General features: G+C 37.9%; 2 protein-coding genes across 13 annotated transcripts in view; one reads left to right on the top strand and one right to left on the bottom strand.

Moving 5' to 3' along the window:
- Positions 1-13,118, top strand: part of CDH12 (cadherin 12) — a 588,550-nt gene extending 575,432 nt beyond the window's left edge. For all 7 annotated transcript variants that reach the window (XM_084508734.1, XM_084508730.1, XM_084508731.1 and 4 more), the window contains 2 exons: positions 4,543-4,794; positions 10,195-13,118. In XM_084508734.1, the coding sequence (XP_084364860.1) occupies positions 4,543-4,794; positions 10,195-10,694 (752 nt within the window). In that variant the 3' untranslated portion in view covers positions 10,695-13,118. The remainder of the gene's footprint in view (positions 1-4,542; positions 4,795-10,194) is intronic.
- LOC311431343 (uncharacterized protein) overlaps positions 1-13,155 on the bottom strand; it is a 358,114-nt gene that overhangs the window by 55,675 nt on the left and 289,284 nt on the right. Inside the window, exon 6 of one of the 6 annotated variants that reach the window (XM_084508761.1) lies at positions 9,528-9,652. The exons of the other annotated variants lie outside the window; for them this stretch is intronic. The gene's annotated coding sequence lies outside the window, so the exon portion shown is untranslated. Of the gene's footprint in view, positions 1-9,527; positions 9,653-13,155 lie in introns of those variants that run through there. 6 annotated transcript variants of the gene reach the window in all.

Raw genomic sequence — 13,155 nt, 5'->3', positions numbered from 1 at the left:
GATGATCTGTTCTTTATTTTTCAATTGAATGCTTCCCATAAATGGCAAAGATTACTTTCTTTACTGCCATAGAATTCTTTAAGTATGTACTCTTCTGAACAGAAACAGCAAAAGAAAATCACAGAATATCTCTATTACTTACTTTTTCCTGTTTTTCCTTTTAGTATAAAAAAATCTTTTTTTTTTTTTTTTTTTTTTTTTTTTTTTTCCAATTGATAGTCTATATTTTTTATACAGAATCCAATACCCAGCATCAACATTGCCATATTAATCATGCTGTACTGTGTCTCTTGACTAAGTGGTACTTTATCATATAACAACTGATGGTAACAGCTGTCAAAATTACAATGAAAGCATAATGACTAATAATGTCCTTTAAGTGATAAAGTGCCTTGTTTTACTTCACAGGTGGAGGGGGTGTAGGAAACTGTGGTTATGCCTGCATTGGGGCAGGTCTGCTCAAGCTCAGGGTAGGAATGTAGGATGCTATAGTGTTTAAGAAATTCAAAGTCTGACCAGATGCTGAACTAGATTAATTTATTTATGTGTTTACTTATTTACATAAAGGGTGCACAGGTGGCTAATTCTCTTAAGTCCTTTTTCAGCATGTAAGTACTTTATACACTGGTAGTGTTCTTAATGCTTATGTTATTATTGTTACAGAGAAGATAAATATCTATAATACATCATAATAAACAGCAGCAAATTTTCATTACCAATTAACTTAAACAAATTTGGAAAGAAATTTTAACACTGAGTCTATCAGTAATTAAGTGATTTTTGAAGAACTGTGATATAAGCTTTTCATTAAAAAAGTTTTACCTTACTTTGCAAAGAAAGAATACATAAGGCCTCAAATAAAATTCAGTAACGTTCCTTTACTTATTTGCTTAGCTATATGTTCTAATTATTATTTTAAGAAAAAGTATTTGATTCTTATTATTTAATTTTAATTTCAGAAGATGGTAAGTATGCTGTCGAGTATTCCTTTCTTGAGAACTGTTATCTCATCTAAGAAGAGCTAGAAATGAAAAAAAAAAATGCATAGGCTACTTATTAAGTCATTTTTTTCTTACATTTAATATATGACTCTGAAGATGTTAACTTTTACCAAGGTTAGGAAGTATCAAACGAAAGCCAACAAAATAAGCACAGATATTAATTATGAATACCTTAATGATTAAGAAAGTTCTGGAAAAAGATAAATTTAAAACAGCAGAAAAAAATAACTCTGCTTTTTTTTTTTTTTTTTTTTTTCCCCATAGCTTCTCTGTGTGGATGACAAGGCAAAACTGTTTTCTTTCCAATCTTAGTAGTGACTACAGTCTAAGGGTATCACAGATAGCTATGTTTATAGTTTATTAATGATCAAAGAATTTCACTTAATGATTTGTAAATACAGTGTGTAATGAAGCCAAACTCTACACAACATCAGAGATATGAATAGTATTAACTTATCAAACCAGAAACATGTAGATCAGCATTTTTTCAGAGACCAATCAACTCGTTTTCTTGAGACAGTTCAATGGATATAAAGCCTTGTAATGGAATTAAGTCCTCTTACTTTTTTTTTTTTTTTTTTTTCCTTGTAAGATTAGGTCATTATTCTTCTCCTGAAGTGCTCAGTCTAATAAGTTTGGTTTTAACATCTACTACTTTCTCAAGATGCTGTGGTATTGCAACATCTAATGTTATTTAGTCCAAGCAAGATTAAAATATTGTTCATCATTGAGTCGCACTGGACTTACCTGTTTGATAATGGTGAATCACAGAATTGTCTAGGTTGGAAGAGACCTTGAGATCACCTACTCCAACCTCTGTCCTAACACTAACAAGTCCTCCAATAAAACATATCACTAAGCTCTACATCTAAACATCTTTTAAACACCTCCAGGGATGGTGACTCCACCACTTCCCTGGGCAGCCCATTCCAATGCCTAACAACCCTCTCAGTAAAGAAGTTCTTCCTAATATCCAACCTAAAACACCCATGGTGCAACTTTTTTCCCCCCTCATCCTCTCACCAGGCTCGTGGGATAATAGACCAATCTCCACCTCTCTACAGCTTCCTTTAAGGTACTTATTAAGAGCGATAAGATTAAGAGCCTCCTTTTCTCCAGGCTGAACAAGCTCAGTTCCCTCAGCCGCTCCTCCTAAGACTTGTTCTCCAAACCCCTCACTAGCTTCGTCACCCTTCTCTGGACTCACTCGAGCACCTTGATGTCCTTCTTGTAGCGAGGGGCCCAAAACTGAACACAGTACTCGTGGTGTGGCCTCACCAGAGCTGAGTACAGGGGGACAATCACTTCCCTAGCCCTGCTGGCCACACTGCTTCTTATGCAAGCCAGGATGCTGTTGGCCTTCTTGGCCACCTGAACACACTGCTGGCTCCTATTCTGCTGACTATCAACCAATACTCCCAGGTCCTTCTCTGCCAGGCAGTTTTCCAACCACTCATCTCCCAGCCTGTAGTTCTGCTTGGGGCTATTGCGCTCCAGTTGCAGGGCCCAGCACTTGGCCTTGTTGAACTTCATGCAGTTAGACTCAGCCCATCGGTGCAGCCTATCCAGATCCTCCTGTAGAGCCTTCCTACCCTCAAGCAGATCAACACACGCACCTAACTTGGTGTCATCTGCGAACTTACTGAGGGTGCACTCGATCCCCTCATCCAGACCATCGATAAAGATATTAAAGAGGACTGGTCCCAGTATCGAGCCCTGGGGAATGCCACTAGTGACCAGCCTCCAACTGGATTTGACTCCAACCACCACGACTCTTTGGGCCCGGCTATCCAACTAGTTTTTAACCCAATGAAGCATATGCCAGTCCAAGCCACGAGCAGCCAGTTTCTTGAGGAGAATGTTGTGGGAAACAGTGTCAAAGGCCTTGCTGAAGTCAAGGTAGACCACATCCACAGCCTTTCCCTCATCCACCAAGCACATCACTTTGTCAAGAGGAAGTTTGCTTCCTCTTAATGCTATACTGCAGTTTCTGTTGTTTTCCATTCTCTGATTTGCTGTCCATAGTGTTTTCTTGGAAAACTCAACATGATGCAGTAACTTTTGGCATTTTTTTTTACCAAAAAGGTGGAAAGTCTGCTCTGTACACAGTTTAGAAGTGTAATAACAAAACCTCATTTTTGCTACAGGTATGACACCTCTTAATAAATACAATAATTTTTAAGTTAGAGATTGTGTATTTGTGTACCTTGTATGCCTTGTACTAACAAGGCAGGTACTTTGTAAGAGGAACTTGAGGTTTAGTTGGGGAAACAATCTTGCTTGTTGCATTATAGTTAATACTTTTACAAGTAAAGATGTCTTAACATTTTTAAACACATCAAGATGCTCAATATCCAGTGCTATTTGATAGTGTTACAATCATTGGTGATATGAAATCAGAGTCGGTGTAATGTGTTTGTAGTGCACCTGGTGTCATGTATTTGTAGTTTTTATATAGTGTAGATGATTAAACAGAGAAAGAACAAGCTGAAGATGGAAGTTGGTTTGTTTCAAACAACTTTGAAACATTTTTATCTTTCAAAATTAAATGTCATGTCCATGTGCCATGTTTGTTTCACAAAATGGTGACTTCTGAAATAATCATTCTGTCAGTCAAGTGCTTTCTGAATGGTGTCTGATCATAATGCATCTGATCTTGGATATTTAGGATTCCTTCTTATTGTCCTGTTGAATTCACCGGCCTTAATTTTTCTAGTGACAAAACCACAAGCAGGACTGAGAGTCATAGCATAGACAAGAAATAACCTTTTCTGAAGATACAGTAAAACACAGGGGTCGGATGATAAAATAGTTACTGCTGCAGGCTACCTTCATTCAGATCTGACAGATTATTGATTCCTTGCTAATTTTCTTTTCTTTTTGTTTTGAATATAATTATTTTGATCTGCACATCATTTTCATGCTGCTCTGTTTGATTCAAGAAAAGCAGTGATAACTGAATAGCTACTGAGAAGAAATGACAAAACCTAACTTCTAGGAGCTCTGAACATATTTGTGACTAAGTGACGGAAAATGTGCTGATTATAAATTACTCAGATCATTTCTGTACTTATTTTTAATGAGGCAAGAATGTTGAAAGGGTTTTGTATTTTGTTCAAGTATCTTATTTTCATTTTTAAAGGGAAATGAATTGCTTAATAGAGAGCAAGTGGATCTAAATACACTTGCAACCGAGTCCTTTTGAGCACAGTCCTGATCTTTAAGGAGATAAGGAGAAAAGAAAAACTGAAAAGCCTTCCTACACTACACTACCTGTAGTTTTTTTATTTATTTATTTGTCTTCTTTCAAATGTTAGCTGTCAAGCTAACAAGTTTACAAGAAATGAAATATTAGTTGATGCTCTGCACCGATCAGCATACAGTACCATCTGTAATGATAAAATCAGGTAATTACATAATATCTTGTCTTTCACTGAGTTTCAGAAATAAAACAGCTTCCTTTGACTAAAGGTGATACAAACTACAAGGGTGAATTCAGTGCACAATAAAAATCCTGTAATGTCTGTCTCGTGTTTTACAGACAACACAGCTGGGATTGAAACCAGGAAAAATGGCTACAGCAGGAGGCAGCAAGAGCTGTACTTTCTTCCAGTGGTAATAGAAGATAGCAGTTACCCTGTCCAGAGCAGCACAAACACAATGACTATCCGAGTTTGCAGATGTGATTCTGATGGTACCATCCTGTCCTGCAATGTGGAAGCAATCTTCTTGCCAGTAGGCCTCAGCACTGGAGCACTGATTGCCATCCTGCTGTGTATTGTTATACTTCTAGGTTAGTTCTCATGACACAATTTGAGGTGTGTTATTATGACTCACCTGTGAATTACTAGTGAATCACTAGTGTTGTCACTAACGTAATCTGGTGTTTAAAAAAGCCACTGAAAATTGCATGGATGTTTAGGAGAACTTGTGTGCTTCTACCTTTCTAGGAAAGCATCCCAAAACACTGTCAATGAATGTGAATCTGCTAACCCCTACATGTTTCATATCACATGAAATGAACCAACTTTCAGTGGAACCTGAACTGTAATTTTTCTCTGAAACAGTTTCACTTAATACTTTTCTTGAAAAGCTGACATTTTTTAAATTACAAAGGTAGAAAAGTCTTACTGACAGTAACAGCAGTAAAGGACTTAGTAAAGTCCTTTATTTAATTCTTAATACCAACTTGAGAAAAAGAAAAGTGATGAAATGAAAGAAAATAAAAGAATTGTAATGAAGACTGTGACTGGCTAGGTCTCTGTAAAACTTGACACAAACATTTTAATTTCAGCTTGCCTTCCATAACATGGCATCATCATCTAGATCTACATAATATTTAAATCTCATCTTATTTACAGTATGCCCAAGGCAATCCATACTAGTGTGCATCCTACCTAGAGTATAGCTTTAATGACCCGGTAATAAATTCAAGACACCTTTGTAATATACACAGGCTCACTGTGGGCTACGTAATGCAGACTGATTCTTACAGAGTCCTCTTCTTGATACTAATGGACTTCCTAGATGTCATGCTAATCCTTGTGTAGGTTTATTGGATAAGCAAAAAGAGCACAGACACTGAATATAATGTAGGGATTGTTGTGGTTCTGCTCGAGTGGGTAGCCGAGCTCCACCACAGCCGCTCTCTCACTCCCCCTCCTCAAAGAGAAATAGGGAGAAAATATGTGAAAAGGGCTCAAAGGTTGTGATAAGGATGAGAAAATCACACAGTAATTATTGTAACGGGCAAAACAGAGTTAGCATAGGGAGATAGTAAGATTTATTGCTTATTACTAACAAGCTAGAGAAGTGAGAAACAAAGGAAAGAAACCAAAAGCACCTTCCCCCCCATCTACCCTCTTCCACCTCCTCCCCCAAGCGGCGCAGGGGAACGGGGGAATGGGGGTTATGGTCAGTCTACAGTGCTTCTTCTCTGCCGCTCCTTCTCGGTCACTCTCGTCCCCTGTGCTGTGGGGTCCCACCCACAGGCGTGGGCTTCCCACAGGCAGCAGCTCTTCCAGAACTGCTCCAGATATGGGTCCGTACCACGGGGTCCATCCCTCAGGAGAAAACTGCTCCAACCTGACTCCCCCACGGGCAGCAGCTCCTGCCAGGTCACCTGCTCCTGCATGGTCTCCTCTCCACGGGCTTCAGGTCCAGCCCGGAATCTGCTCCAGCAGGGGTCTTCCATAGGTGGCAGCCTCCGTTGGTGCAGGTCCACCTGCTCCACCGTGGTCTCCTTTACGGGCTGCAGCATGGAACCCTGCTCCACCGTGGTACTCCATGGGCTGCAGGGGGACATCCTGCTTCACCATGGTCCTCACCACAGGCCGCAGGGGACTTCTGCTCCAGCGCCTGGAGCACCTCTCCCCCTCCTTCTTCACTGATCTTGGTGCCTGCAAGGCTGTTCCTCAGTCCTCTCACTCTCCCAGCTGCTGTGTGGCGCAGCGTTTTTTTCCCTGTCTTAAATATGCTCTCACAGAGGCGCAAAACAACATAGCTTATTGGCTCAGCTCGGGTCAACAACGGGGCCCTTACCAAACATGGGGCAGCTTCTCGATCCTTCTCACAGAAACCACCCCTATGGCCCCCTGCTACCAAAACCTTGCCACGTAAACCCACTGCAGGGATACATCTTTCCATTTGGATATAGTAATTTACCACTTAAGTACTACAGGATGGAGGTTACATTAGCAGCTTCTAAGTAGCAGTGGGTAAAATTCAGAATTTATGTTCTGTAAAAAATTTATATTGTGAGAAAAATGTTGTTTGAAATCAGAATGAGATTGACAAATGTTCATACTTTATGGAATGAAAATTAATAACAAGTACACCCATCCTGACGAATTAAAAAAAAAAAAAAAAAAAAAAAAAAAAAGATAAAAGCCCTTAGGTCAGTTTTTCTGAAGAAAGGAAACTATCTTGTCTACCACAAGTCCTTGGGATTACTTTTTTTTTTTTTTTTAATTTTTAAATTAATTTAATTTTATTTCTAGGGGGTTGCTGGATAAAAACAGCTAAGATTGAGCTTCATAATAATAATAACAAAGCTATTATGAAGTTTTGGCTTATTTCAAAGTGAAGAGTTCAGTCAGTTATAACTCTATCTTAAGGCAGGATTCTCAGGATATCTAAACTCTCTGTTACAGACTCAAGTGTCTAGAAGACCTAAACACAGGTGTAGCAAAGCATTTGATTTTGCCATTCTTATGTCCAGTAATCTGGACTGTGTGAACTATACATCAGAGAGCCTAGCACTTTTAGTCCAGGTTTTTAGCTTTTTAGTTTCTGGGCAAACAGGAATACTCAAAGTCTAAATTTCTCCCAGATTTGCTAAGATTTTCTCTTCAAGAGAATTGTGTTTATGTTTCCTTAATGGTTTGATGAAACAAATAAAGTATTTATTTTTAAAAATCTGCATATTCAACCAAAAATAGTTATGTCAAAGAACTCCCCAACTCTGCTGATGATGAATGCTCTTGGCATATATAACACTAATGAAAATATTTGAATGCATGGTTTGCACAGAACTCCAGACCAAATTACTGAAATTGTGTTTGGAGAAGAGGTTTTAATCTTTTAATAGCTCCCTTCATTACAATCAGCCTGGTATATTACCTAGAAAAGATAATGTATAAATTATGAGATCTCTAATGACATGTATATCATAGGAGAATGACATTTATCTTATATCCAGACTTTATCTTTACTATTCCGCTGATAAATTAAAAAAAAAAAAAAAATCCTTCAGGAATTTCATTACTTGCTGTGAACCTGTCCTCCCACAGTCACTAAAATTGTACTTGAAGTCATTCTCATTGAACTTATTTCTGTATAAAATACAGTCAATATATTAGTACTGGGAGTTATTTTATGCCACACAAACCTGACCATGAATTTGTAATTATTGCAACTCTGTATTCATTATTGTGTTACTTCACTAAGAGCAGTTAGGATACTCTCATTTCTACTAAAGACAGTTAAGGAATTAAATATAAGAAAATGCCAGTTTACTATTAGCAGATTTTGCATTTGATAAACTGTATCTCTGAACTACTGAAAAAAAAAAAAAAAAAAGAAAAAGAAACAAAAAGAGAAAAGAAAAAAAAACATACACACAAAACAAACAAACAAACAAGCAAACAAACCAAAACAAAAAAACCCAACCCATAACCCAACTTCTATTGAGTAAAAAATCACAGTTGGAAGGCGATTATGGAAATTAACTAGTCCAACCTCCCTGCTTGGAGCAGGGCCATGTAAAGAAAGACTGTATTCAGCTGGGTTTTGAATATCTCCAAAGATGGACGCAACAGAACTTCTATGGGAAACACGATCCAGTGCTTGGCCATTGTGACCGTAAAAAAAAGACTTCTTTTACTTATGTTTTAATGGAATTTCCTGTATTTCAAGTTATACCGCATTGCCTCTTGTCCTGTCACTGGGCTACTGAGAAGACTCAGGCTCCCTCTTCTGTACTTCCATCCATCAGGTATTTATGTACATTGGTATAAGATCCCCTTGAGCCTTCTCTCACCAGGCTCTACAGTTGCAGCTCGCAGTACCTCCTTGTATGTCAGTCAGATGCTTCAATCCCTTAGTCGTCTTTGTGGCCCTTTGCTGGATTTGCTCCAGAAAGTCCATGTCTGCTTTGTATGGAGAAACCCAGCACTCCAGATGTGGCCTCACCAGGGCTGCACAGACAGCAAGGATCACCTCCCTTGGCCTGCTGGCAACACTTCCTACTACAGCCCAGGCTGCTGCTAGCCTTCATTGCCACAGGGGCACATTTTTGACTCATAGTCAAAGTGCTGCCCACCGGAATTCCTGGGCACTAGTGTCATGCAAAATGCCAGTAACCCAGAGTTTTAATATATTTTCTTTTTGTATTCACTTAATAAAGGTCTTTCCTGAATCATTTGTATTCTTTGAAATAGTAGTAACAATTGCTCCAGTGCTCAAATTTCTCTCTGTCACCAAGACATCTCAAAGATTATCTACAGTGGCCTTGCAATTATATCAGTCATTTCTCTTACCACAGCATACATCCTATCAGGTTCACTGTCCTTGTCTATGTCCAGTTTGTTTAAGTTTTCCCTAACATGATCTTCTTTGACCAAGGATAAGACTTCACTGCTCCAAAGTTTCTCTTTGGTCTCAGGGACCTGGGATTCCTGAACAACAACCTCACCAATAAGGACAGAGGCAAATAAGTGTAGCCTTTTCTGAGTCCTTTGGCACCTGCTGCATTCATCAGTGGGCCCACATTTTCCTTGGTCTTCCTCATGCTGCTCAAGTACTTGCACAAGCCCTTTGTGTCCCCCTTGAGATTCAATACCAGATGGGCTTTGGCTTGCCTAATCCCACTCCTACATTTTCTGCTACTGTATATTTATCCTGGCTTACCAGTCTTCGCTTCCACCTCTTATATGATTCCTTTTTGTCTCTGAGTTTAGTCAGGAGGTACTTAATGATCCATGAAGGCCTCCTGCTGCCCTTGCTTGATGTCCTGCTCATTGGGATGGATTGCTGTTGAGCTTGAAAGAGGTGATACTGGAAAATCAACCAGCTCTCTGGAACCCCTTATCTCTCCAGAACCATATCACACGTGATTCTTCAAAGCAGATCCTCACAGAGGCCAAAATGCCCTAAAAATAAATAAACAAACAAAAAGCTGAAGTAGGACTTTTTTTTTTCTTCATTTGAAAGATTCCTTTATTTTTTCTTTTCCTTTATTTTTTGTTTTCCTTTAATACTGTTTTGTTGTTGTTCTTTTTATTTATTTATTTATTTTATTTCATTTCTGTTCTCTCTTTGAAGCATGGAAATTTGGGGATTTTTCTCTATTATGTTATGGAAGACGTTTAAAAAAAAATCCTCTGTCTCTCTGAACTACAAGTCCTGTCCAACCCTATTTTTTACATAAAGCAAGTCAGCAGGAAGATTATTTGTTACCTCCTTCAGCAGCACAGCAAGCACTAAGGAAAGTTAGATTCATATATCAAACTGCAAATCACTTTTTATTGGCTAGAGCACTGCTATTTTTATAAGTATAATAGGAGCCTAATTTCTAAGGGAAAAAAAAATCCTTTTGGTTTCTCCTAGCTTTCAAGGGAAGATACAATGATATATCATCAGAGTACCAAATTATTTCTGTGCATGTCTTAACTTCAGTTTTTTCTCGTTACAGTCATTGTGGTATTATATGTAGCACTACGGAGGCAGAAGAAAAAGGACACCCTGATGACCTCTAAAGAAGACATCAGAGATAATGTTATCCATTATGATGATGAAGGAGGTGGAGAAGAGGACACCCAGGCTTTCGACATTGGTGCCCTGAGGAATCCCAAAGTGATTGAAGATAATAAAATGCGCAGAGACATAAAACCAGACACCTTGTGTTTTCCACGTCAGAGACCACCAGTGGAAGATAACACAGACATAAGAGATTTCATTAATCAAAGGCTGCAGGAAAATGATGTGGATCCAACTGCACCCCCTTATGACTCCTTGGCAACCTATGCTTATGAAGGAAATGGATCTGTTGCAGAGTCTCTCAGCTCCATAGAGTCCCTTACTACAGAGGCAGACCAGGATTATGACTATCTGAGTGACTGGGGACCTCGCTTTAAGATCTTGGCAGACATGTTTGGAGAAGAAGAAAGTTATAACCCCGACAAAGTCACTTAAGAGCAAGTACAATGGTGAAATAAAAAGAAAAGTAAACCAACAACAAAATAAAAAGATAAACCTAAGCTTTATAATAGGACAGAATTCCTTTGATTATAAAAGACAGCAAATATTTCCAGCAACTTACTACATTTATCATACAGTCAGTTTTTGTTTGATCTACAATGGAGAGATAAATCCTGTAATATACAGTTTTTTGTTGTTGTTATTTTGTTACTCTGGAATTACACTGAGACAAGCTCAGGCCTACAAGGTACAGTTTACCGATTGACGTAGAAAGAAGATAGCTTTCTGGCATCATGGTGGAAGAGTGGTAGCTTTTTCGTAATTCCACTAAAGTGCCTATTGAAACTTTTATCATTTAAGTGGTAAAGAGTCTGATGTTATGGTGTTACAAAACTGAATGGTAAATTGGACATGAACTTTAAGACAAGAAGCAATAGCAACACGCTGACTTCTTTTAGAACAAAAATGGACAAAACTTCCTAGAGTATATCTAAAGACTAAAACTAAGGAGTGGGGATGGGAGGGGGAAAGGTGGGTGTTCATTGTGTTTGGGGTTCATAGGTTTTGTTTTGTTTTGTTTTGAAGAAAACAGAACATTGAGGCACCATATTTCTTCTTCCAAAACTTCACAGAGAATTTAAATTTAAAATGCTAGTGCTCACTCCGAAGTTGTAAAGCCAAAATTAAAAAGGAAAAGATCTTAGCATACATCAATGAATATTTAAATGTTCATGAAAATATTACATTTTTTTTTCAGAATAATAAAAGATGAAAGCAGCTACTCCTTTATGCGAAGGAAATTTCCCTTGGCTTTCCCTCTTCTTTTAAAATGAGACTATTATTAGAACAGAAAATGGGGAGTTTTATTTCTTTAAGAGTATTGTTGTATTTTTAGTACCAAGACATTTTTTTCCTTGTAATTATCACTAAAGAAGCATTTGTAAAGAACTCCACATCACTTTTCTTTGCAATTACATTGTTCTGTATGTACTGTAGGCATACATATTCTATACATATTATAGAAGTAGTTATTTTGTAACTCACCATTTGCTACAGTTCACCATATCATCGTATTTTGGCATTGTATTAAGGCACTATGCCATGGAAGAGCTATTATAAAACTATTTCATGTGGCCTTTTCTGATGATCTAAGGCATACACATTTTGTAAGGTTTATGGGCCCTGACTTGTGAATATACTTAATTCTCCTTCTAAAATCTACACAGTGCTATACAATCTGTTGAGCTCTATTTCTGATTAACAGCACTGGCAAGGTCAACCTAAGTCTTTCATGAATAAGACATCTTCCATTCACCTCAGGTCTGCAACTTATTTTTTGTACCACTGTACCATTAATTTTGTACCATTTTGTACCATTAATAGCTACCAGATATCATTTGCTCACAAGCCTGATTAACACACCCAAAGTTCCCTTTACTTTCATGGAAATGTAAGGGTATTTCGAATGTGTGTAAATGACACTCCCAATAAGATTTTAAAAGACATATAGCTTAAATAAGATTAGGATCATTTGGTGCAATTGGACAAGGCTCCACTAAAATCAGTTGACATAGCTCATACCAGCAGAGTGCTGAGGAAGACACACTGTATGTGGTAATGAGAAATGTTTTTTGTTGGTGTTTCTTTTTGTTTGTTTGTTCGTTTTGTTTTCGTTATTTGCAAAGGTATTTATGTTTCTTGAAAGACAAATTAAGGCAACAAAAGCTCTCTCTCACATGACAGGGAAGAAAATGGATTAGAAAGGGCCATTGCGTAACAATTTTGACATTGAAGGTGGTGTTTTTAAATGTTGTGCTTCTTACGGTATGGAAAGGGCAACTTGATACTGTAGAGTAGAGCTCTGAGAAAAATAAATAAATTATATATATATATATATATATATATATATATACATATATTTGCTACTAGTTACAACACAGGTTTGATTCATGAAAACTTCACTCTTTTGGAGGTACTTTGCAATGCTTCCTCATGTGGCATATGCATTATAATATGTCCTCCCCTGCTGCCACAGCTAAAACAAGGATCTGACACCGCTCATTTACGGACATGCAATCCTGGGGTCAACATCTGCTCTTTGTATCTGTATTGGTCCTTAACAATTATTTACACTAGTAAAGTCAACATAAGCAAGAACAGAGTTTGGCTTTCTGACATCACATAGCAGGCTTGCTCCTGAGAAAGTTGCAATTCTAGCAGCTACTGGGTGAATATTAAGACTCTCAAACAGGCTGGCATTTGCTCTGAGCAGGACAGTCTGTATGGAAACCTGACACACAATATGAGTACACAGAAAACGTGATCTTAATTGTGCTATCACACACGATTCAGATACAACAGTGAGTTGTTATATGCTAAATAAATAATTACTTGAATATTAAATGCATATTTTTTTGACATTTATGAGCTTTGTAATTGAGATGTTCCTATCACA

This window comes from Aythya ferina (assembly GCF_964211825.1).
Source record: "Aythya ferina genome assembly, chromosome: 2".
NCBI classification, from domain to species: Eukaryota; Metazoa; Chordata; class Aves; order Anseriformes; family Anatidae; genus Aythya; species Aythya ferina.
The sequence above is the reverse complement of the archived record's forward strand: the minus strand, read 5'-3'. Positions and strand labels throughout refer to the sequence as shown.